We start from the raw sequence: 26,718 nt of genomic DNA, 5'->3' as shown, positions 1-26,718 counted from the left end.
TTCATTCTGTGACTGTTCATGATACACATAATTTTGCTGCTACTCAATGGACATTTTGTCCCTGCAAGAACAATTGCATCACATGTGCTTCATGAACTACAGCCACAGTCTTCATCTCACAGAGACAAAGGGGTCTATATGCTCCAAACCTCACAGCTCATCCATTGCCTGAGGGCATAGCCTGGGAAAAAGTTTCATATAGATAATGGGACCTAGTGAGACATTGCAATTACAATATGTGATAATAGTTTCAATGAATGATGTTGTCATACCTGGTTCTATTTCAGATGACTGGGACATTGAGGCTGTTAAAATAATTATATCTGATATCCAGACATATTTACAATTACACACAGTGATAGGATTGTGAGGCTGCGCCTCCTGATAGACATCCTTATTTCCTGAAGAAATGTCCTTATTTTCAGAGTGCAGATGAATCACACAGTTCAGCTTTCTATTTTTTTTACAGAAGCCACACCTTCTAAAAAATCTAATCACTACCAAAAAATGATTTACTTTACTGAGTTAAGTCGAAATCTGGATGTCCAGGGATATGAGCATTGGAAAGTAAATGTTGATGAGAAAAGTATTTGGGGAAAAAAATCTTGGCATATCCAAGAAAAAGAAGCCTTATACCGAGCATGCATAATACTGTAAGAAACAAAACTATCCAACAATCTAGGATTTGGATCAATGAAGGGCGTAAAGAAACCTTCTATACCAAAAGTGAATTTAACTCTGTTCAGTAAAATGGCCATTTCAAATGAATATGTCAGAATCAAACATAAATAATATAAGCCAAAATGGAATCTAGAATTCAACTCACGCTCTACTGAAGGTTTAACCTTAGGGCCGCACGATTCTGACACCTGTATGCGTTATTTTTTTTCAACACTCATGGACCTAATGCTAATCGTCCTGAAACACGCTATAACCCACACACACACAACTGTAGAAATTACCACAAATAGTGTAGGTAAGCTATGCCATCGATGGCTGGAACATTCTCATCTTTCAGTTGTAAAATAAAACATTTCCTTAATCAATGAAAAATTGATTATTCTGACTTTCTTGGGGGTCTATGTCATAAAAGAAATAAATGATTCCTGGTGAAAGGAATATATACCATTTATAATGAATGAAGCAAATATTTAGAAAATGAAGCTGTAGCAAGAATTAGTCAAATAGACCAAGAAAATCTGGAAGCAGTTTTAAATATTATTGACAATGGCATGCACACACTCTCTGTAAGAGTGTCCTCATTAAATCACATTCAGCCTTAGACCTCATAAAAGGAGACTTTGGTTTGTTACAACAGAAGCAGGAACCATTAAGTGTAAATATACAATTAAATTAGGGATTACAAACACTCAGATCATGTTTTGCACCTTCGCAACTTCCTAATGAAAGAACCAAGTTTGAACCATATAATTTGAATCTTACCCAGAAAGTAAAAGCCAAGAAAGAATCCACAAACAGACAATTGAGTATGCAACAAATGGAAGATTTACGGTTGGTGGCACTCCACCTATTACCTGGTTGCTACATTATATAATTTTTTTACCCATTACAGTGTTTCATTTTCATGACTGATAGAAATTATAAATCCATTGACTAGTAAGGAGCTATGGACAATTCGCAATTGTGCCATTCATATAAGTTTACTTTTTCCTAAATGAAAACGAAGATGACCTATTAGTACAGTGACTTGCATAAATCCACTGGGACATTCCCTTCTGTCTAATAGAATATCGTTGCATCAAATGTGTAGCACTTTGATGTCAGGTTTGAGTTGTGTTTTTTCAATTTCTTCCACTGCATCTATCCCCACGCATCATAAACTGCTGATTAAGAATTCTCATTTATTCCTAACAAATGTTACTTGCTCTAGGTTGGAACCTGGCCAGCCATACCTGATAACAGTTTCTGAAACAACACAGTGTTGTGAAAGGACCTTGTACCCGACACCACAATATGACTAGAAGCGTACCTTAGTTAGATATGAAATCTGTATTTCGATGATCTAAAGAAGCTTTTGTATGTTTTATTGCACAAATAAGTGCCTTTGACTTTGGCGGCTAAAACCCCTAAAGTGCAGTCCACCAGAACTGCTTAAGAAATTCAGAGGCTGTTACGCACACAATACCCAACACACTTTGCTGATATCATGCAAATTATATTCAACTTGTCTTTGATGACAGGTGTTGTGTACTTTTTTAAGAACATCACATCTGGTCTGGTGACTGGATTTAGACCACTATTTGGACTGATTCCATCATTTTCCACTCTTTGTTCTCCAGGCTTTATAGAGGATTCCCAACCATTCTACTGCTAATTGGCTGTGGTATCATCATCCTTCTCCTGTTCTCACAAGGAAATCAACAACATGGATTACATGTATCCAGCTGAACAAAGAATTCTACAACAACCACACATATGCTGTGTGTGAACAATGAAATGTTGAAATGTCCTGCGATGAGGAATAACATGGGAACCTTTTTAATGATACATATTCCTCACCTATACAACAGCAACCATGGATTATGCACTGGGAGAATGTTTTCATATAAGATCCTCTCTTAATGTCTCCTTTTCTTTTTTATGCCACATATTTTTATTATGGCATATTCCATATCATCATTGGTATGATTAATCACAAACACACATCCCACTTTAGACAGATTGTGTTATATATATATATATATATATTACCTACTGGCGGTCGCCAGTAGGTAGTTATAGTTAGGACCACGTTTCCATAGGAAAACCTCAACATTCTATTTTGAATAACTTTGGCGCCGGTCGACGAATCCTCGCAAATTTCTCATAATAGGTGGGGCGCTACGCTCCGCTCCTACCCTGAAAGTCTCGGGGGGATCCGTCAAGCGGGGGCTGAGATAAAAGGGGGGTCCCAAAACGCGTTTTTCCCATGCATTTTTCCATAGGACCTTTAGAACGACCTACAGCCCGAACGGCTGAACAGAATTACTCAAAATTTGGCAGAGAGGTAGTCCTCAGGTCAAGGAAGTGCCTTTTGTAGGTTTGGTGTAAATCTGTTCAGTAGATTCTGAGAAAATAGCCTTTAAATCAATATATATATCTGAGCCCGCTTACGGTACGCTTACCGTACGCTTACGGTATGCGTACGGTGGCGTGCGCGAGCGCGATTCTGATTGGTTCTTAGATCTTAGTAAACATTCGAATCGGCCGAAACCAGGAAGCGGCGGCCGCCATTTTGTGTATTTCACTCTGAAAAAAAAGAGTGAAAACAAAGAAAGGGGGCAATGAGGAGAGTTACAGACCCCCTAACAATTGTAAGGGGGTCAAAGAAGGACAGAAAAGTACAAAAAAAACATTTATTGATTTTAAAAAAAATCACGGGGTACGCGTACGGTAAGCTCACGGTAAGCGTACGGTAAAAAAAATAAAAAAAAATAAATGAAAATCAGATTTAAGAGTTTAGAAATTAGGGAGCTCTAAAAAGAGCTGTTGTGTTTATGGAGTCATTTTTTTAGTGGTACTTACAAGTAAGTACCGATGCAGAGTCTAAGGTTCAAGAGGAAGACTCTGTTCCCTTCATCATTGAAGTGCACACCATCTCCTCTATAAATGTCTTGCATGTCGTAACGCAAGTTGTTGTGGTAAATGGCACCCATACCATAGTCACGGAGGAAAGCAGAAACAGATTTGTTGACGTGCTTTCTTGCTTTGTCAATCTGTGGACAGAAATGATTGGACCAGTTCCATTTTTGCCTTTGGCATATGTTGGAAAACACAAAGGCAGTTTTAGGGAAAAGTGTAAACAGTTGTGCAAAGGTGTCCTTCATAAGCATTTCCAGACCTACCCCAGTCAAAGTGCCTAGGTCATTGCCACCACAGTGCACTATTATGAGGTCAGGGTGTTGGATTTGCATGAAGGATTTCACCAATGGCATCAATTGGTGCCACTTTAACCCTCTCTGACCAATCCATTTAATGTCTACATTTGGCAAAGCAAGGTCTCTCACCATATCTGTTTTCTCTGCAAACTTTTCACTCCAGAAGACATAGCTGTGCCCTACAATCCACACTGTGAACATCTTCAAAGGAGAACTGGATGCACTCAGGAGGTGTCTTTCAGTAGAATGGCAATATGAAAATAAAGACAGTTTGGAAATGGAGGCATACATATTTTTTACAAAACAAAAAGAACTGATTGGCTGTTTCATACCATTCTAGAATAAAAAATAGGCTGTATGTGAAAATTAATAGAAGCATGTTTTGTATTGGTACAAAAAAATGTGTAACCAAAGAACAGTACTATGGATTTGCAGTTAGGTTTGAAAAGTCAAGCACTCTTGCTCTGTGGAATTGAAACATTGTGTGTCGAACTTCTGACCTAACTGCACACAGCAGTGTTCCATGAGCTGTTGCTATGGTAGCAGGCAGAAGTCAAGTTGGGGGAAGGGTACTAGGCAGAAGTCAAGTTGGGGGCAGGGTACTTTTGGAAAAGGGTTGGTTTTCAACCAATAGAAATGTGTCATTACATTTGAAAAAAAGGGGGAAGCACTGAGATTTGAAACTTACATGTATATGTGTGGAAAAATAGAGGGAAAGTTTGCCATTATCTGGTTCTGCTGAGAGGAGAGAGGTGTACAGAACAGAGATCCTGGCTCTGATAATCTGCTGTTTGAGTGACACATTTCTTTCACAACTAACTAAATTTAAAGGTGAGTTTACAGTTTGAGAGGGGATGTATGTGGTAACTTAAGAAATGAATAATAGAAATGGGAATTGTTTTTGTTGTAGTTACACATGGTGGATTCATAATGTGTCAGTCTGTAAAAGAGATTTTCACTTGGCCCGAAAAAAAAAGAGCAGTAAGTGTGCTTTCAAATTGGCAAAGAAATTTCGTTTTGGCACTTATGTGAAAACATGACTCTGTGTGCATAGAAGAATTATAGGCAGAAATGTATTGCGTCTTGCTCTGGTGATTTCACAGTTGCAGTAGATGGAAAAGAGGAGCGAATTTTTGGGGGAAGAAGCAGAGGCTTAGCACACACCCATGTGCTTGCCATGTATAGTCATGCACAGTAATTAGAAGCGGGTGGGGTTTTCAGGTTTAAGTCTGTAATGCAAATACATTCAGCATCACTAAGGCTGGTTGCCCCTGCTGGAGTGTAGGCAGTCACAGAGAATACACACGGTGGTGGTCTGAAAAAAAAACAGCTTGGACATGTGCATTTAAATAAATTTAAAAAAAAGGTTTCAGAATGTGTCAGTCTGTAAAAGTGATTTCAAAGTGTAAAAAGAGATTTTCACTTGGCCCGAAAAAAAAAGGAGCAGTAAGTGTGCTTTCAAATTGGCAAAGAAATTTCGTTTTGGCACTTATGTGAAAACATGACTCTGTGTGCATAGAAGAATTATAGGCAGAAATGTATTGCGTCTTGCTCTGGTGATTTCACAGTTGCAGTAGATGGAAAAGAGGAGCGAATTTTTGGGGGAAGAAGCAGAGGCTTAGCACACACCCATGTGCTTGCCATGTATAGTCATGCACAGTAATTAGAAGCGAGTGGGGTTTTCAGGTTTAAGTCTGTAATGCAAATACATTCAGCATCACTAAGGCTGGTTGCCCCTGCTGGAGTGTAGGCAGTCACAGAGAATACACACGGTGGTGGTCTGAAAAAAAAACAGCTTGGACATGTGCATTTAAATAAATTTAAAAAAAAGGTTTCAGAATGTGTCAGTCTGTAAAAGTGATTTCAAAGTGTAAAAAGAGATTTTCACTTGGCCCGAAAAAAAAAGAGCAGTAAGTGTGCTTTCAAATTGGCAAAGAAATTTCGTTTTGGCACTTATGTGAAAACATGACTCTGTGTGCATAGAAGAATTATAGGCAGAAATGTATTGCGTCTTGCTCTGGTGATTTCACAGTTGCAGTAGATGGAAAAGAGGAGCGAATTTTTGGGGGAAGAAGCAGAGGCTTAGCACACACCCATGTGCTTGCCATGTATAGTCATGCACAGTAATTAGAAGCGAGTGGGGTTTTCAGGTTTAAGTCTGTAATGCAAATACATTCAGCATCACTAAGGCTGGTTGCTCCTGCTGGAGTGTAGGCAGTCACAGAGAATACACACGGTGGTGGTCTGAAAAAAAAACAGCTTGGACATGTGCATTTAAATAAATTTAAAAAAAAGGTTTCAGAATGTGTCAGTCTGTAAAAGTGATTTCAAAGTGTAAAAAGAGATTTTTACTTGGCCCAAAAAAAAAAGAGCAGTAAGTGTGCTTTCAATTTGGCAAAGAAATTTCGTTTTGGCACTAATGTGAAAACATGACTCTGTGTCCATAGAAGAATTATAGGCAGAAATGTATTGCGTCTTGCTCTGGTGATTTCACAGTTGCAGTAGATGGAAAAGAGGAGCGAATTTTTGGGGGAAGAAGCAGAGGCTTAGCACACACCCATGTGCTTGCCATGTATAGTCATGCACAGTAATTAGAAGCGAGTGGGGTTTTCAGGTTTAAGTCTGTAATGCAAATACATTCAGCATCACTAAGGCTGGTTGCTCCTGCTGGAGTGTAGGCAGTCACAGAGAATACACACGGTGGTGGTCTGAAAAAAAAACAGCTTGGACATGTGCATTTAAATAAATTTAAAAAAAAGGTTTCAGAATGTGTCAGTCTGTAAAAGTGATTTCAAAGTGTAAAAAGAGATTTTCACTTGGCCCAAAAAAAAAAGAGCAGTAAGTGTGCTTTCAAATTGGCAAAGAAATTTCGTTTTGGCACTTATGTGAAAACATGACTCTGTGTGCATAGAAGAATTATAGGCAGAAATTTATTGCGTCTTGCTCTGGTGATTTCACAGTTGCAGTAGATGGAAAAGAGGAGCGAATTTTTGGGGGAAGAAGCAGAGGCTTAGCACACACCCATGTGCTTGCCATGTATAGTCATGCACAGTAATTAGAAGCGAGTGGGGTTTTCAGGTTTAAGTCTGTAATGCAAATACATTCAGCATCACTAAGGCTGGTTGCCCCTGCTGGAGTGTAGGCAGTCACAGAGAATACACACGGTGGTGGTCTGAAAAAAAAACAGCTTGGACATGTGCATTTAAATAAATTTAAAAAAAAGGTTTCAGAATGTGTTAGTCTGTAAAAGTGATTTCAAAGTGTAAAAAGAGATTTTCACTTGGCCCAAAAAAAAAAGAGCAGTAAGTGTGCTTTCAAATTGGCAAAGAAATTTCGTTTTGGCACTTATGTGAAAACATGACTCTGTGTGCATAGAAGAATTATAGGCAGAAATGTATTGCGTCTTGCTCTGGTGATTTCACAGTTGCAGTAGATGGAAAAGAGGAGCGAATTTTTGGGGGAAGAAGCAGAGGCTTAGCACACACCCATGTGCTTGCCATGTATAGTCATGCACAGTAATTAGAAGCGAGTGGGGTTTTCAGGTTTAAGTCTGTAATGCAAATACATTCAGCATCACTAAGGCTGGTTGCCCCTGCTGGAGTGTAGGCAGTCACAGAGAATACACACGGTGGTGGTCTGAAAAAAAAACAGCTTGGACATGTGCATTTAAATAAATTTAAAAAAAAAGGTTTCAGAATGTGTCAGTCTGTAAAAGTGATTTCAAAGTGTAAAAAGAGATTTTCACTTGGCCCAAAAAAAAAAGAGCAGTAAGTGTGCTTTCAAATTGGCAAAGAAATTTCGTTTTGGCACTTATGTGAAAACATGACTCTGTGTGCATAGAAGAATTATAGGCAGAAATTTATTGCGTCTTGCTCTGGTGATTTCACAGTTGCAGTAGATGGAAAAGAGGAGCGAATTTTTGGGGGAAGAAGCAGAGGCTTAGCACACACCCATGTGCTTGCCATGTATAGTCATGCACAGTAATTAGAAGCGAGTGGGGTTTTCAGGTTTAAGTCTGTAATGCAAATACATTCAGCATCACTAAGGCTGGTGGCCCCTGCTGGAGTGTAGGCAGTCACAGAGAATACACACGGTGGTGGTCTGAAAAAAAAACAGCTTGGACATGTGCATTTAAATAAATTTAAAAAAAAGGTTTCAGAATGTGTCAGTCTGTAAAAGTGATTTCAAAGTGTAAAAAGAGATTTTCACTTGGCCCGAAAAAAAAAGAGCAGTAAGTGTGCTTTCAAATTGGCATAGAAATTTCGTTTTGGCACTAATGTGAAAACATGACTCTGTGTGCATAGAAGAATTATAGGCAGAAATTTATTGCGTCTTGCTCTGGTGATTTCACAGTTGCAGTAGAAGGAAAAGAGGAGCGAATTTTTGGGGGAAGAAGCAGAGGCTTAGCACACACCCATGTGCTTGCCATGTATAGTCATGCACAGTAATTAGAAGCGAGTGGGGTTTTCAGGTTTAAGTCTGTAATGCAAATACATTCAGCATCACTAAGGCTGGTTGCCCCTGCTGGAGTGTAGGCAGTCACAGAGAATACACACGGTGGTGGTCTGAAAAAAAAACAGCTTGGACATGTGCATTTAAATAAATTTAAAAAAAAGGTTTCAGAATGTGTCAGTCTGTAAAAGTGATTTCAAAGTGTAAAAAGAGATTTTCACTTGGCCCGAAAAAAAAAGAGCAGTAAGTGTGCTTTCAAATTGGCAAAGAAATTTCGTTTTGGCACTAATGTGAAAACATGACTCTGTGTGCATAGAAGAATTATAGGCAGAAATTTATTGCGTCTTGCTCTGGTGATTTCACAGTTGCAGTAGATGGAAAAGAGGAGCGAATTTTTGGGGGAAGAAGCAGAGGCTTAGCACACACCCATGTGCTTGCCATGTATAGTCATGCACAGTAATTAGAAGCGAGTGGGGTTTTCAGGTTTAAGTCTGTAATGCAAATACATTCAGCATCACTAAGGCTGGTTGCCCCTGCTGGAGTGTAGGCAGTCACAGAGAATACACACGGTGGTGGTCTGAAAAAAAAACAGCTTGGACATGTGCATTTAAATAAATTTAAAAAAAAGGTTTCAGAATGTGTCAGTCTGTAAAAGTGATTTCAAAGTGTAAAAAGAGATTTTCACTTGGCCCGAAAAAAAAAGAGCAGTAAGTGTGCTTTCAAATTGGCAAAGAAATTTCGTTTTGGCACTAATGTGAACACATGACTCTGTGTGCATAGAAGAATTATAGGCAGAAATTTATTGCGTCTTGCTCTGGTGATTTCACAGTTGCAGTAGATGGAAAAGAGGAGCGAATTTTTGGGGGAAGAAGCAGAGGCTTAGCACACACCCATGTGCTTGCCATGTATAGTCATGCACAGTAATTAGAAGCGAGTGGGGTTTTCAGGTTTAAGTCTGTAATGCAAATACATTCAGCATCACTAAGGCTGGTTGCCCCTGCTGGAGTGTAGGCAGTCACAGAGAATACACACGGTGGTGGTCTGAAAAAAAAACAGCTTGGACATGTGCATTTAAATAAATTTAAAAAAAAGGTTTCAGAATGTGTCAGTCTGTAAAAGTGATTTCAAAGTGTAAAAAGAGATTTTCACTTGGCCCGAAAAAAAAAGAGCAGTAAGTGTGCTTTCAAATTGGCAAAGAAATTTCGTTTTGGCACTAATGTGAAAACATGACTCTGTGTGCATAGAAGAATTATAGGCAGAAATTTATTGCGTCTTGCTCTGGTGATTTCACAGTTGCAGTAGATGGAAAAGAGGAGCGAATTTTTGGGGGAAGAAGCAGAGGCTTAGCACACACCCATGTGCTTGCCATGTATAGTCATGCACAGTAATTAGAAGCGAGTGGGGTTTTCAGGTTTAAGTCTGTAATGCAAATACATTCAGCATCACTAAGGCTGGTTGCCCCTGCTGGAGTGTAGGCAGTCACAGAGAATACACACGGTGGTGGTCTGAAAAAAAAACAGCTTGGACATGTGCATTTAAATAAATTTAAAAAAAAGGTTTCAGAATGTGTCAGTCTGTAAAAGTGATTTCAAAGTGTAAAAAGAGATTTTCACTTGGCCCGAAAAAAAAAGAGCAGTAAGTGTGCTTTCAAATTGGCAAAGAAATTTCGTTTTGGCACTAATGTGAAAACATGACTCTGTGTGCATAGAAGAATTATAGGCAGAAATTTATTGCGTCTTGCTCTGGTGATTTCACAGTTGCAGTAGATGGAAAAGAGGAGCGAATTTTTGGGGGAAGAAGCAGAGGCTTAGCACACACCCATGTGCTTGCCATGTATAGTCATGCACAGTAATTAGAAGCGAGTGGGGTTTTCAGGTTTAAGTCTGTAATGCAAATATATTCAGCATCACTAAGGCTGGTGGCCCCTGCTGGAGTGTAGGCAGTCACAGAGAATACACACGGTGGTGATCTGAAAAAAAAAAAAAGCTTGGACATGTGCATTTAAATAAATTTTAAAAAAAGAGCAGTTTGTGTGCATTGAAAATGGCAAAGAAATTTCGTTTTGTGACTATTGTGAAAAGAAATGTTGTAATATATTTAAATACAATAAAGGATTTTTTTTTTAGTTTTTTTCAGGTATTGCTGAAGAACAGTGAACAAAATTTAAGATGCCTACAAAATCTCGAGTTCAAAAAACGCTAAAAAAAAAACTATATTTGAGGACAACTGGAGGACCAAAGTTAGTAGAAGATGCTGATGTTGGGAAAAAGAAAAAATCTTCTGGTAAGCAAAAAAGACAATTCCTAAACAAAATATTGAAAACAAACAAAAATGTACAAAATGTCTGTTCTCGGAAAAATGTAACAAAACCTACAGAACAGCAAAAAATTGAGGATTTAGTTAATGCAAATATACCTTCTGCAATTGAAAAGTTTAACATAAACAGAAAAACAGCATTTAAAGAGATACGTAGAAAAATGTTTCAGAGAAGAGTTATGTCCAATTTGATAAAGGATATAAAGAAATATAAGCAGAAGGCTAAATATTATAAGAGAAAAAAAGAAATTGAAGCCATTGCAGCAAAAGCATTAGAATTAAAAAGGAAACTATTCATATTAATTTTGAATAGGATGCGTACATTAGATAAAATGGTTAATGTACTGAAATCACAAAGCAAAAGCAAAAGAGTAGTGAACAGAACAAACTTTTGTAAAGTGTTTTTAGGAAAGTGGATGCATAGTTCAAGTAGTGAACCTTTTTTTAATGAAGAAAGCTATTTTCAAAGCAATAGTTTGCTGCATGCAGTTGACACCAGAGGTCGTTCATACGAAGTAAAAAACGGTTGCATAATGGAGAAGGAGATAATGGTTCCAAGAGATGAGGTACAAGTGATGGCAGATGAGGCAATGGGGAGACGTCCTAAAGCCCCAGTGTACACTTGGAATTGTAGTAGTATTTGCACTGTGCGTCAGGAATCTATTGACAGATTTCGAGAGTTTCTAAGAGAATATAGTAAAAAAAGTGTAAAACAAAAGATTAAGGTGCTTCAAAGTCTGGATCCATGCAGAGTGAGAGAGAATACTGGTTTGCAGGGTCATTCTCTTGCTTGTCTATCTAGAAAAGTGTGCAATAGTGTTTTCCATCATTTTAGGATGCTGGCTGTTCATCATACTGAAATGAGAAAGTTTGTGAGACGGTTGTATTTTGCCAAAAGTCCAGCAATAAAGTTAAATGAATTGAATAGGGCTCTGTTCCGAGGAACGGTATCAGATGTAGAGAAGGTTGTTGATGAAATTCAGTTTTGTTACTTTGGTCCTGAACAAAACAGTGCAGAGAAGGACACAATAAATGAGGCAGAAGTGGAAGAGAATGTAGAACCCTCTGTAAGTAACACATTTAATGATCACATAACAAAATTTGCAATAGTCTCTAATGAAAGACCAAATGTTACTTGTATTTGTTGCCGCAGAACTCATTATAGAAAACAAACTAGGAATGTTGATCTCTACAGAAAGAGTGAAAATGAAGATAATTATAAGTGGATGGATTTTGCCACATATATATTTCTTGAAAATTGTTTTGAATTGGGTGAAGATCAGCGTATTTGCAAATACTGCTACAACAAGTTAGAGGAAAATAGAATGCCGACCAGAGCTGTACATAATAATTTAGAATTGGATGCTATTCCTGCTGAACTTTCTGAATTAAATACATATGAGTCTATACTCATTCAATGTGTTCATCCGTTCCAGACCATAGTACGTATGGAGCCCAAAACTGGTAAATTACCTCCTTCAGATTTACTGAGAGGTTTAAAAGGTAGAGTGGTGTATTTGCCCTTGGATTTGAAAAAAAATATGGAAACTATTGATGCAGATACTTTGGAAACTGAACCATTAATTATTCTGGTTAATGGTGTCCCTACAAAGAATAAGAAGATTTGGCAGGAGCTGGTAGATGTGCGGAAAGTACAAAGAGCAAATTTGTATTTGAAAAAAAATAACAAATGGTATGAATCAATTTATATAGAAGAAGAAGAAGAAGAAGAAGATTTACAAGGAGACACAGAAACACCAACTGGACAAATTGAAAAAGTGGACAAGTCAAAGGAAGAAGAAATTTATGAACATTTTAGCATACATCCTCTCCATTCGAAAGAAGTTATGGGAGACAATATTGATCTCTTTCAGATGAAGAAAGCAAAAGGAAATCCTGTGAGTGTATGGGAGGAGAGCTTGGAAGCTCGATGTTTTCCCCAGCTGTTTCCTAAAGGAAAAGGAGGACGATACGATGAACGTCCGGAACAGATTCCAGCTTCTGAGTATCGGACTACAAGACTATATGCTGAAGATCCCAGATTTCGACAAAGTATCCCTTATTTGTTCCATCTTTTATTTGAAAGCGACTTGTCTGCACTGTCTTATGCAGTAAATCACATTTTAAAAAGTGGAGTACATTTACAAAATGTGTCTGCTAAGGATTTTATGGAGAAAGTGCAGCACCGAGATGATCATTTGGAAACACAACTGATCAATCTGATGGCTTGTCAGCGTGGGACAAATGAATATTGGTACCGACGCCATGGTGAACTAAAATGCATGTTACGCAACTTAGGAACACCAACATGGTTCCTTACCCTAAGCTGCGCCGAGTACGCTTGGGATGATTTACTGGATTTTCTACGAGAGGCCAATTCAAACATTGAAAACATCGAATACAAGACAGCAGGAGAACTGTGCTCATTGGATCCGGTTAATGTTTGCAGATATTTCAATCATAGATTTGAGGCTATGATGTCCTTCATCTGCAATAAAAAAAATCCACCCCTTGGAGAAGTAGTGGATTTCTTTTGGAGAAAAGAGTACCAGGCAAGAGGTGCTCCTCATATTCATATGCTGCTGTGGATCAAGGATGCCCCAAAGTTTGGAACAGATACTGATGAAGCAGTGTTATCTTACATTGAAGAATATGCAACATGTGCTATACCTAAAAACACAGAAGAGAACAAGTTAAAGGAGCAAGTTCTACGTTTCCAAAGTCATCGGTGTGGAAAATACTGTCGACGGAAATACAAGAGCAAAGAAAAATACTACACTAAATGTCGATTTGGATTTCCTAGACCTGTTCTTACAAATGGAAGAGTCAACAGTTTTATGTCAGCTGTGAGACATACTATCACAAGAAAATCACCTAAGAATACCTACAACCTTAAAAGAAAAGAAGAATCAAAAAATATAAATGACTACAACCCAGTCATTTTATCCATGTGGAACGCTAACATGGATATACAGTATGTTGCTGACAATTCCATTGCTGTTGCTCGATATGTAACGTCTTACATTACGAAATCAGAAAAAACAGAATTGAAGGAAATGTGGGAAGAGATTTCTCACGAGAAGACTGTCAGTAAGAAGCTGTACAGTTTTAGTTTGAAGATGTTATCGCATCGAGAAATTGGATCCTACGAATGTTCAGATAGGTTATCTTCTGCAAGTCTCTACTCGAAGTCAAGAAGAATAATTTGGGCAAGTTTAGGCCTTGCAGCAATGAGAAATCGGGTACTGAAATCTGTTGGAGAAATTGAATATTTGGCCGAGAATGACCCAGAAAGTACAGACATATTGAAAACAAACATGTTGGACACATATTATCCCAAGAGAAGTCATCATCTGGAGAACATGTGTCTCTATGAAGTGCTGCAGAACTACATTTATTCACGGAAAGCTGCAGAAGACATCAACAGTGGAAAATATAAAGTTGTTGGTGAAGAAGGATGTTTGGTGAAGCAAACCAAAGGAAGTTTGATAAATCACCGGAAGCTGAGTTGCGACACTACCGACAAGAAAGAATTTTACTACTTGGCTCTTTTACAGTTGTTTAAACCATGGCGTACAGAGGATGAACTACTGGGAGAATTCCAGAGCTATGAAGATTCTTTTAATGCTTGCAAAGACAGCATACAATGCAGTACATTCTCAACTTATCTGCAAATGTTAAATGAAGAAATTGAACAGGAAACTACAATTGCAGCAGAAATAGCTAGAGACAGTTCTCAGGACAGCCAAAGTTCAGGAACACACAGTCAAGATCCCCTAGGACAACCAATCGTTGAAAATGAAGCATCAATAGCCATGAATGAAGTGGAAACGGCTATGAATCTAGCTCAAGAAGAATTTATAGACTTAGAAAATTTGGAAAGACAACTGAATCAAGAGCAGCAACAAATTTATGAAGAGATCAGAAACAAAATTGATCACGGATTTCTACATATCAAAAAAGAGTGCTCATGCACATCATTTCATCCAATCAGGATGTATGTAAGCGGACAAGCTGGCACTGGAAAAAGTTTCCTAATTAAAGTCATCAGAAGCTACCTAAAGCAAAAAACGGATTCTACTTTGTCTTGTGTGGTTACTGCTCCAACTGGGTTAGCAGCATATAACATAAAAGGAATCACCTTACATCGTTTGCTAATGTTACCAGTGGAGCATGAGAACAAAATACAATTCAACAAGCTAACTGGAGAAGCATCCTTGGAAGTTTCACGAGTATTGAAGAAGATGCAAGTTCTCATTATTGATGAGGTGAGCATGGTATCAAACTTAATGCTTGCCTTTGTGCATTTAAGAATGCAGCAAATTTTGAAGACAGACTATGACGTGTTATTTGGTGGAAAACACGTCATAGTTTTTGGGGATCTTTTGCAACTTACTCCAGTTAAAGGACAACCAGTGTTTAATACTGTGACACATGAAGACACGAAGAAGTCATTGGGAAGCATTGGAAATACAAATATTTGGTCCTTCTTTGAGTACAAGGAACTTACAACTAATATGAGGCAAGCAAACGATGAAGAATATGGAAGTATTCTGAAAGATATCAGGATTGGACTACTCACAGATGTTGGGAAAAAAGCATTACAGAGTCGGCTGCTACATAATTTATTTCCAAAGGAAGAAATAGTTGCAGAGAAAATATACAAGAATATTGCAGAAAACAAAAGTGTCATCTGCTTAATGCCAACTCTACGTGAATGCTCAATATTTAATGAGGAGCTTTTGAAATTGGAAAAGGAAGACATCAGGAAATTGGAAGCAGTGGACAAAATTGAGGATGGAAGAATTACAGTCACAGTAACAGGCAAACTGAAAAATAAATTGGACTCACTAGAGAAGAACATCTCCAAAACAGCAGGATTAGAAAAAAATCTTTATGTTTGCATGAACTGTAGAGTGTTTTTAAGGAGAAATTTGGATGTTGAGAAAGGCTTAGTGAATGGAGCGATGGGAAGAGTTGTGGGTTTTATTAATTATCAGAAAAAAGAAGGAATTGAATGTTTACAGATAAAATTTGATCAGATAGAGGAAGTTAAAGACATTTGTCGTTGTTCAGTTCGTTTCATGCTTGTGAAAGACTTATATGTACGTAGGAAGCAGTTTCCGTTTTCACTAGCATATGCTGTAACTATCCACAAGTCTCAAGGATTGACTGTAGATTGTGCATTTGTGAACATTGGTTCAACTGTGTTCAAAGAAGGTATGGCATATGTAGCTTTGTCACGAGTCAAAACATTATCAGGTTTATTCATGATAGACTTTGATGACTCAAAAGTTAGTGCTGATACAAACTGTGTAAAGGAGTATAATAGATTAAGAAGAAGCTATGCTCCTCATTTAGGTCAGTATCCTGTGTTGGAGAAACGTGTAGTTTCTCGTAAAAGGAGAAATGAGAATATCTGTAATGAAGATGTAGAGAAGAGGAAAAAAAAGAGGAGTGATGTAATTGCAAGCAAAAAGAATAAGGAAAATGAAGAACAGGTTGTAGGATGTCATTTTGAAAATAGCTCTGGTGTCAACTGCTACGCTAATGTAGTGCTGAATGTTGCATTTTATCTGGAAAGTTTGCAAGAGCAGATAATAGTAAATCAGGGAAAAAGATTCTGTTCAGAGCTCAGTCTCCTTTTTCAAAAGCTGAGTAAAGATAAAACTCAAATAGAAAGTGCTACTGAAATTAGAAAACTTTTAGATGTATGTTCAGGACGAACACAGTTTTCTCAAAATGAACAGCAAGATGCACACGAATTTTTGATGTATTTTCTTCAGGTAGTGGAAGAAGAAGGAGTTCCCATTGACATTTTTTTTGGTCTCTCTTATAAATGGGAACATAGTTGTGATAATTGTTATAATATATGTGGCTCTATTGTTGATAATGAAAGGTTTATTTATTTGACATTGCCAGAGAGTAAAACAGTCACTTTTGCAAAATTAGTTAAAGATGCTAATCATAGCATGAAATGTGGTGAGTGTAATTCTGACATGTTTTCAACATTAATTTTAAGGGAATACGGACAGTATGTAATTTTAATGATGCAACGATGTAGAGCTGATGGATCAAAATTGGATACTTTAATAAAGAAGTTTACAGGACAGCAATTATCAATTTCAGGAAAAACTTTTGTAACTGTTGCAATAATTTTCCATGATGGACCTACTGTTACTTCTGGACATTACACAGTTTATCTAAAATGTGAAAAAGGCTGGACACTGTGTAATGATTCCAAATTGATTTTCAAACAACGTTTGCCTTTTGATTTAGCAAATTCCTATCTAATCTTCCTGAAACCTAAATTTTAGAGAGATTTGGCAAGATCTGGACAAAATAATTTTACCATTTTACTGGATTACCATTGCAATTTTGTAGAAAAAAGATTTTTAAAATTATCATTTGGCCTAAAGGAAAGATAACCAATTGTAATGTGGACTTTTTTAAATTTTAATGCAATTTTCAAAAACCAATAATTTAGAGATAATCGGTAACTTCTGCACATTTTAATTTATGGAATGCTATTGGACTGCCATTGGAAATTTTTTCAAAAATGATTTAAAAAATTACTATTTGGCCATGTGGAAAAGTAAGCAATTCTATTGTGGACTAAATAAATTATTCAAAAAATTTTCGTGAACCAAAATGTTACAGAGAATTGGTGAGATCTGGACAGATTAAACTTTAGAATTTTAATGGTTTTCCCTTGGAAATTTATTCCAGGAAAAAAAAAAAAATACTATTTGGCCTAAAGGAAATAAAATCAGATGTATTTTGGAGTTATTTGAGATATAATATTGTGATTATACTTCTGAAACAAACATATCAGACGGTATTTTAAAGAAAAAAGTATTGTTTTTAGATGATATTTTTTTAGAATAATATGCATTTCTGTAATGATAAGTTTAAGTGAGAAGACATTCTGGGCTTTTTTAATACAATCTTTGTGATTGTTAATTTTTTTTGCCCGCTGTAAAATGATGAATGCAATTGCTTTCACAATTAATAGTGAAATGCAATATATTCTGAAAACAGCAAAAATAAGGCAAAAATATTTTTTTTTTAAAAATGTAAATATGTGTATTGTATTATAAAATGGATAAAAAATATTAATACTTTTTTCTTTATTTTCAGATCGATATAGAAAATTTTCGGAAACTACAACCATTTTAAAAACTATTTTTAAAAAAAACAAATGAATAAATATTTTTTTGAGTGAGTATGGTAAGTTAAAAATAAAAATTGTAGTCTCTCAAGGACTTTGTAATGAGATAAATGATTTTTAGAGTTTTTTTTTAAAAAATAAAAAAAAGGTACGCTTACCGTACGCGTACGGTAAAAAAAAAAAAAAAAAGTTTTAAAAAAAAAAGAACAAAAAAGATGAAAGATAAGGTTGGCTCTTAAAAGAACCGTTGTGTTCATGCAGGGACAGAGGAAAGAAAGATTGGGAATATTAGACGGTACGACAAGTGTGCTGATCTATTTTACTGTTCACCAGGGAAACACTGGTCTCCCTATAAGTAATTAGATCGTGACAAGTGGCGCACCGTACTTCAACCCTCGCAAACCGAGGGTTAATTTCCAGAGGGCCAGCAAAAGGAGATTCTCCCCCCACAGATGAAGGGCTCACCTGACCTGCAGAAGAAGGAGTCTGCCCTGCAGATGATGGTCCAGGCTGAGCTGCTGTGGATGTACTGGCTCGTCTTTCTGAAGAGTTACCTCCAAAAAGATGACCATGTGTCCTTCTGTGTACTTCCTGGAGGTGTCTCTTCATGGTGTGATTCCCAAAGGAATACTTCCTGTTAGGATTACCTCTAGAAAGTACACGCTTACACAGCTTGCAAGTAACTAAGGGTGCATTCACCTTTTGCTGGCCTTCTGGAAAAGTAAAATACTCCCAAACGTAAGAAGGCTTTACTTTCCTCGCTCTCTGCCTCAAGACAGTGCTGCTGGTGCTAGCCTCACTCTCAGAAGAGCTCTGCTGTTCTGCCATCGTATCCCAAAGACAAACCAGCTCCTTCTCCCAAGGGATCACAAGCAGAAATGAGGGGAATGGGTGTGGTGTAGGAGAGTTCTAGAACTGAAAGTAGTTTCAACCAATCAAAAGTTGTGTTTCAAGATCACATGACCTACCGTACGCTTACGGTACGCTTACGGTACGCTTACGGCAAAAAGTACGCGTGCGCGTAAAAAAGACACGCGCTTGCGCGCATGCGCATAACAGTCATTTCCCGGCACTTCCGCGTAACGTGCGCGTGTTGCGTAAGCGCGCACGCGTCCCACGCGCAGTACGCGCGGCTACGCAAAGTACGTAACTATACGCAAGCAGCGTAGATAGATTACGGGCGTTGCGTAAACCGTACGCTTACCGTGAGCTTACGGTACGCGTACTATAAAAAAAAATAATAAAAAAAAAAAAAAAAACTGGAAATAAATTTTACATGTTTATTTTAAAAAATATATATAAAAAAAATATTTAAGGATTTTAAAAATTTAAGCATAGTCTTTATAAAAGATAAGAAAATTAAATTAAAAATATGTTTGAAAAAAATGAAGAATAAAAAAAAAAATAGCATATAAAAAACCTTGCAAATTCACTGAAAAAACCATGGGTTTCACACACGTTATATTTAGGAATTAGCATTTAAAAAACCTTGCAAATTCACTGAAAAAACCATGGGTTTCACACACGTTATAGTTAGGAATTAGCATTTAAAAAACCTTAGAAATTCACTGAAAAAACCATAGGTTTCACACACGTTATAGTTAGGAATTAGCATTTAAAAAACCTTAGAAATTCAGTGAAAAAACCATAGGTTTCACACATGTTATAGTTAGCTGGACATTTTACTCGTAAAAAACCAATGAAATTGCCCCGTTATAGTTAGTTCAGCTAACTATAACTCGCGCGCCCGCAATGCACTGCTGATGACGTCACATATTACATCACTCATGACATGGTCAGTGACATCACTCATGACATCACTGATGACATCTCAAATGACATCACTGATGACATCACTGATGACATCATCCTTGTGATAGAGTGGCAGACCTCCTCTCACCTTAATATAAGCTTTGATACACACATTCAAAAATAGAGACTAAAAATTTCAAAACAATGGACATACCAATACCAGTTACAACAACCTCTTCAGTAATTCTAAGATCCACATACACATCCACTCATTCACCAACAGTCCTATACAGTCACTCATACATGTACTCACTCATCATATGTACTCATACATCTATACATCCTGTTACACAATGCCACTCATCCATAGAGTTACTCACACACATAGTCACTCATGCTAATAAAGAATAAAACATACATTTACTTGCATATACAGTAATACACACACCACCATACTTACTTCTACGGAAACTTACACATACTTAGTCTTTTAAACAATCACTTATAGAAACACATACTTATTCATACAGGAACTCTTTCAATCTCTCCCTCTCACATATACTCACATATATACACCAATAGTCACATATACTAGTTAAAAACATATGTAGTTACTCCTGAAGACACTATTGAGACAGTCATTCACTCACTAACACACCCATACACACACTCATCCACCCATACAGTCCTGCACACATGCTGTCTTCAACACATACAAACAGTGAGTCACTCATTCATGCATCTATGCACTACGTAATACCCCCCACCGTACCATACAGACACTCAGACTGATACTCAAAAAAACAACTAATAACCTATATAGACACCCATGTAGCTACTCACCAACCCATGCAGCCACTTATACACAAAGTGAGAGATACACTTAATCAGTCAGTAACACAATCAATTTTTCAAAAACAAATCATCCATTTAGACACTTATATACCCATTTATTCTTCCATCGACCTTGAGATACACATATATAAAACATATTTATTTTTCTGAAAAACACACATTCACTGGATGATGTCATCAGTGATGTCATCAGTGATGTCATTTGAGATGTCATCAGTGATGTCATGAGTGATGTCACTGACCATGTCATGAGTGATGTAATATGTGACGTCATCAGCAGTGCATTGCGGGCGCGCGAGTTATAGTTAGCTGAACTAACTATAACGGGGCAATTTCATTGGTTTTTTACGAGTAAAATGTCCAGCTAACTATAACATGTGTGAAACCTATGGTTTTTTCACTGAATTTCTAAGGTTTTTTAAATGCTAATTCCTAACTATAACGTGTGTGAAACCTATGGTTTTTTCAGTGAATATATATATATATATATATATATATTTATATATATATATATATATATATATATATATATATATATATATATATATATATATATATATATTACCTACTGGCGGTCGCCAGTAGGTAGTTATAGTTAGGACCACGTTTCCATAGGAAATCCGCAACATTCTATTTTGAATAACTTTGGCGCCGGTCGACGAATCCTCGCGAATTTTTCAAAATAGGTGGGGCGCTACGCTCCGCTCCTACCCTGAAAGTCTCGGGGGGATTCGTCAAGCGGGGGCTGAGATAAAAGGGGGGTCCCAAAACGCGTTTTTCCCATGCATTTTTCCATAGGACCTTTAGACAGGGCTACAGCCCGAACGGCTGAACAGAATTACTAGAAATTTGGCAGAGAGGTAGTCCTCAGGTCAAGGAAGTGCCTTTTGTAGGTTTGGTGTAAATCTGTTCAGTAGATTCTGAGAAAATAGCCTTTAAATCAATATATATATCTGAGCCAGCTTACGGTGCGCTTACGGTACGCTTACCGTATGTGTACGGTGGCGTGCGCGAGATCGATTCTGATTGGCTCTTAGATCTAAGTAAACATTCGAATCGGCCGAAACCAGGAAGCGGCGGCCGCCATTTTCTCTCTCGCACTGAGAGTGATTTTTAAAATATAAAGCCCAAAAACATGTAAAGGGGCTGTTTAGACAGCTCCCACACACATAGCCATGTTGAGGGAGTCCCCAAAGATCCCCCAAGGCCAAAAACGGAATTTTTATTTTTTCGGTAATTTCGGCGATTACGCTTACCGTACACGTACGGTAAAAACTTTAAAAAAAAAAAAAATATCCACACTCTCTCCACCCCGTGTGCAATTGGTGCCCGAAGGGCACCAATTGTGCATGGCTTATTTAACCTCAGATAAACTAAAATATATAAAAAAAAAATAATAAAAAAAAAAATTATCCACACTCTCTCCACCCCGTGTGCAAATGGTGGCCGAAGGGCACCATTTGTGCATGGCTTATAAAATATACGAAAAATTACAATATTACCTTTCAAAACGAAGTGCATCATATGTCCTCCATGTGCGCACGGTGCGCGAAGCGCATCGTGCGTACATGGCCCATCTAGCGTAACGTGGGCACACGGTGCGCGTAGCGCACCGCGTGCCCACCGTGCGTGCACGGCACTAACTGCGTAAAGTGGGCACGCGGTGCGCGGAGCGCACCGTGCGCGCACGGAACGAACTGCGTTAAGTGGGCGCGCACGCCACGAATGGCGTAAAGTAACTTAGCATTTAAAAAACCGTACAAATTCACTAAAAAAACCATAGGTTTCACACACGTTATAGTTAGGAATTAGCATTTAAAAAACCTTGCAAATTCACTGAAAAAACCATAGGTTTCACACATGTTATAGTTAGCGGAAATGTTACTGATAAAAAACCATTGAAATTCCCCCGTTATAGTTAGTGCAGGCAACTATAACTCACGCGACCGCAATCTTCTGCTGATGACATATGTGTCTTTATGAAAAAAAAATATTTGTAATATATGTATAGCTAAAAATGTATGGAAGAAGACATGGGCAAATAAGTGTCTAAATACAGTATTAGCATCAGCAGAGGATTGCGGTCGCGTGAGTTATAGTTGCCTGCACTAACTATAACGGGGGAATTTCATTGGTTTTTTATCAGTAAAATTTCCGCTAACTATAACATGTGTGAAACCTATGGTTTTTTCAGTGAATATATATATATATATATACACATTTAGCCACGTGATGCAAAAGAACTTTGAAAAGCACGCATGAGCGCACTTGGCAGTTTGAATCTTACCTTCTACCTGTGAGCAAGGCCAATTGGGGCCGAAACGTTAGGTGAATGGAAGGAATCTGCGCTGCGAGATGTTGAAATAAATGCAGTTTTTCCAGTAATGGACCTCTGCTTTCTTGGTGTTTAAGTTGATGGGCTGCTCCGTGCCCATTTTACAGAGGTCGCCCTGAAGGGTCGGGGGCTCCGGTAACAGGAGACTTTGTGTTTGGAACTTAAGGAGGAGCATGACCCACACACGCGCCCAGCCTACTGAGGAGATGCCAATATGGTGAGAGGGTATGCGTGCTGGAAGGGATTCGTGATAAAGGACATTTATCTACGATCGTGCAGGCAGGATGGTGTTTTATTCACGTCATTTTTTGAACAATTACAGCAATTTGCAAGGAATATTTACTCACCTGGCTGACATTGGATTCCACAATAACGCATGTGTCACCGCTATACAGGTATTAACATCGTATGCTGAGTATAAAAAGGAGGATTTCCAGTTTACATTCAAATGAAATCTGCGGTGCACTGTGGGACTTGTATTTTAACATTTAGCCACGTGATGCAAAAGAACTTTGAAAAGCACGCATGAGCGCACTTGGCAGTATATATATATATATATATATATATATATATATATATATATATATATATTACCTACTGGCGGTCGCCAGTAGGTAGTTATAGTTAGGACCACGTTTCCATAGGAAATCCGCAACATTCTATTTTGAATAACTTTGGCGCCGGTCGACGAATCCTCGCGAATTTTTCAAAATAGGTGGGGCGCTACGCTCCGCTCCTACCCTGAAAGTCTCGGGGGGATTCGTCAAGCGGGGGCTGAGATAAAAGGGGGGTCCCAAAACGCGTTTTTCCCATGCATTTTTCCATAGGACCTTTAGACAGGGCTACAGCCCGAACGGCTGAACAGAATTACTAGAAATTTGGCAGAGAGGTAGTCCTCAGGTCAAGGAAGTGCCTTTTGTAGGTTTGGTGTAAATCTGTTCAGTAGATTCTGAGAAAATAGCCTTTAAATCAATATATATATCTGAGCCAGCTTACGGTGCGCTTACGGTACGCTTACCGTATGTGTACGGTGGCGTGCGCGAGAGCGATTCTGATTGACTCTTAGATCTAAGTAAACATTCGAATCGGCCGAAACCAGGAAGCAGCGGCCGCCATTTTCTCTCTCGCACTGAGAGTGATTTTTAAAATATAAAGCCCAAAAACATGTAAAGGGGCTGTTTAGACAGCTCCCACACACATAGCCATGTTGAGGGAGTCCCCAAAGATCCCCCAAGGCCAAAAACGGAATTTTTATTTTTTCGGTAATTTCGGCGATTACGCTTACCGTACGCGTACGGTAAAAACTTTAAAAAAAAAAAAATTATCCACTCTCTCTCCACCCCGTGTGCAATTGGTGCCCGAAGGGCACCAATTGTGCATGGCTTATTTAACCTCAGATAAACTAAAATATATAAAAAAAAAATAATAAAAAAAAAAATTATCCACACTCTCTCCACCCCGTGTGCAAATGGTGGCCGAAGGGCACCATTTGTGCATGGCTTATAAAATATACGAAAAATTACAATATTACCTTTCAAAACGAAGTGCATCATATGTCCTCCATGTGCGCACGGTGCGCGAAGCGCATCGTGCGTACATGGCCCATCTAGCGTAACGTGGGCACACGGTGCGCGTAGCGCACCGCGTGCCCACCGTGCGTGCACGGCACTAACTGCGTAAAGTGGGCGCGCGGTGCGCGGAGCGCACCGTGCGCGCACGGAACGAACTGCGTTAAGTGGGCGCGCACGCCACGAATGGCGTAAAGTAACTTAGCATTTAAAAAACCGTACAAATTCACTAAAAAAACCATAGGTTTCACACACGTTATAGTTAGGAATTAGCATTTAAAAAACCTTGCAAATTCACTGAAAAAACCATAGGTTTCACACATGTTATAGTTATCGGAAATGTTACTGATAAAAAACCAATGAAATTCCCCCGTTATAGTTAGTGCAGGCAACTATAACTCACGCGACCGCAATCTTCTGCTGATGACATATGTGTCTTTATGAAAAAAAAATATTTGTAATATATGTATAGCTAAAAATGTATGGAAGAAGACATGGGCAAATAAGTGTCTAAATACAGTATTAGCATCAGCAGAGGATTGCGGTCGCGTGAGTTATAGTTGCCTGCACTAACTATAACGGGGGAATTTCATTGGTTTTTTATCAGTAAAATTTCCGCTAACTATAACATGTGTGAAACCTATGGTTTTTTCAGTGAATATATATATATATATTACAGCAGCTTGTGACACACTCCCGTTTTCGCACGGAAATCACTAGTACAGACCCACTTGTGCAGCATTATTTTTTATTTTTCACTCCTCATATGTCAGGACGCGTTTCGGCCGTCCAAGCGGCCTTGATCACCTGATCGCACGTCACTGATAGACCCGTTTAAAGTGCAAGTGCATGGATCAACAATAGACATAGAAGACATACTCTATTTTCCTTATTTTAAATCACTCTAAATCGACCATCCATGATCATATTATAATTTAAAATGAAAACATTTATAATTGCATAATGCACATGTATGCCTATAGTGTAACTCACAAAATTAAAGCCTAAATGCATTAGTACTTGCACATGAGTATGCATGTCTAAGTGAGTTATCTTATGGCAAATGTATAATAAGAGTATCATTCATTGTCTAAAATTACATTTAAGTTGATTCATTGCAAAATTTTCCTAACAAAATTTATACCTTTTTTCCTTTTATAAAGTGCTCACCGAAATAAAGTGCTATAGTTACATCCTTTTAAAGTATACATAATACTAAAAAATAGATATACTATGATACAATTAAAACCATGAAATCTGTAACATTGCAACAAACAATCAGGGACATGAAATTGGAAGAGAATACTTTCTAGAGGGATAACAAATGTGCGTTATGATTTGTCTATGGGGGATCTGATGAAATACCAATCAACCAAGTTGTGTTAAAATTAATTCAATAAAACCAGCCTGGTGACGCAGTTAAAACAATCAATATAAAAAAAAACAAACATAGATAAAAACTACCCATGAAATTCCTTTTAAGATTGACTGTAAAAACCAGCGTCCACATCCACATATCAAAATACAGTACAGATAGCCATATAGTATAGGGCACCCTCTATTTCCTGATGGATGTTAGAGTAGCGTGTAAAGATCTTCAGTCGTGTTTAAACCACCCGGCCACTTACTATTGAACTCCAGTATATAGTTGGTCTCAAGCCTACGGAGGGTAGCCTCCCTGTCCCCTCCTCTTTTTGTTGTAGGGATGGACTCAATGGCAAAATAATGAAGAAATTTCGGGTCACTGTTGTGCATAGCTTCAAAATGTCTAGCGACCGGGTAATTCTGATCTTTGTTTGTTATTGCCCTAAGATGTTGGAGGATTCGCTTATGGACTGCCAACTTTGTGCTGCCAATATATTTAAGATGGCAGTCACATTCAAGGACATATACACAGAATTCCGTTTTGCAGGTTAGGTGTTGCTTTATTTCTCTATCATTATTCGAGAAAAATGTCCTGTATTTTTTGGTATTTACACCAAATTGGCAGGCTCTGCAACTTGTGCACTTATAAAATCCTTTCCTTGCTATAAGCCAGCTCTCCTTTTTACTTAGCTCTTGGCTATTTCTCGATAGGACATTACCCATACTAGTGGACTTTCTGAAGGCTATTGCTGGATTGTGTGGCATCAATTCACCTATCACTGGGTCATCTCTGACAAAGTGCCAGTTCCGTCTAACAATGTTTCTCAATTGTTTCTCCTGTTTTGAATAGGTAAAAATTAAACGGACTGGTTCCACTTTGTCAGGAACTGTTTTGGTCTTGTATTGGAGAAGTTTATCTCGAGGCTGAAGATTTGCTTTAGTTATGGCCGCTTTAATAACTTTAGGGCTGTATCCCCTATCTAAAAACCTTGCCTGACTTGCCATTTGTTTAATCTTCATGTCTGC

At 38.0% G+C, this 26,718-nt stretch overlaps 1 protein-coding gene across 1 annotated transcript; it reads left to right on the top strand.

Moving 5' to 3' along the window:
* Window positions 1-3,897: 3,897 nt before the first annotated feature.
* On the top strand, window positions 3,898-26,244 carry LOC146863032 (uncharacterized). The gene is made up of 3 exons (XM_085643139.1): window positions 3,898-4,709; window positions 10,457-16,150; window positions 26,140-26,244. Exons 2-3 carry the CDS (start codon window positions 10,499-10,501, stop codon window positions 26,242-26,244), a joined length of 5,757 nt encoding a protein of 1,918 aa, XP_085499265.1. The 5' UTR covers window positions 3,898-4,709; window positions 10,457-10,498.
* The last annotated feature ends 474 nt before the right edge of the window (window positions 26,245-26,718 follow it).

Source organism: Triturus cristatus, chromosome 2_2 (assembly GCF_964204655.1).
Source record: "Triturus cristatus chromosome 2_2, aTriCri1.1, whole genome shotgun sequence".
NCBI lineage: Eukaryota > Metazoa > Chordata > Amphibia > Caudata > Salamandridae > Triturus > Triturus cristatus.
Note: the sequence above shows the minus strand (reverse complement) of the source record. Positions and strands in the feature narration are given on the sequence as shown.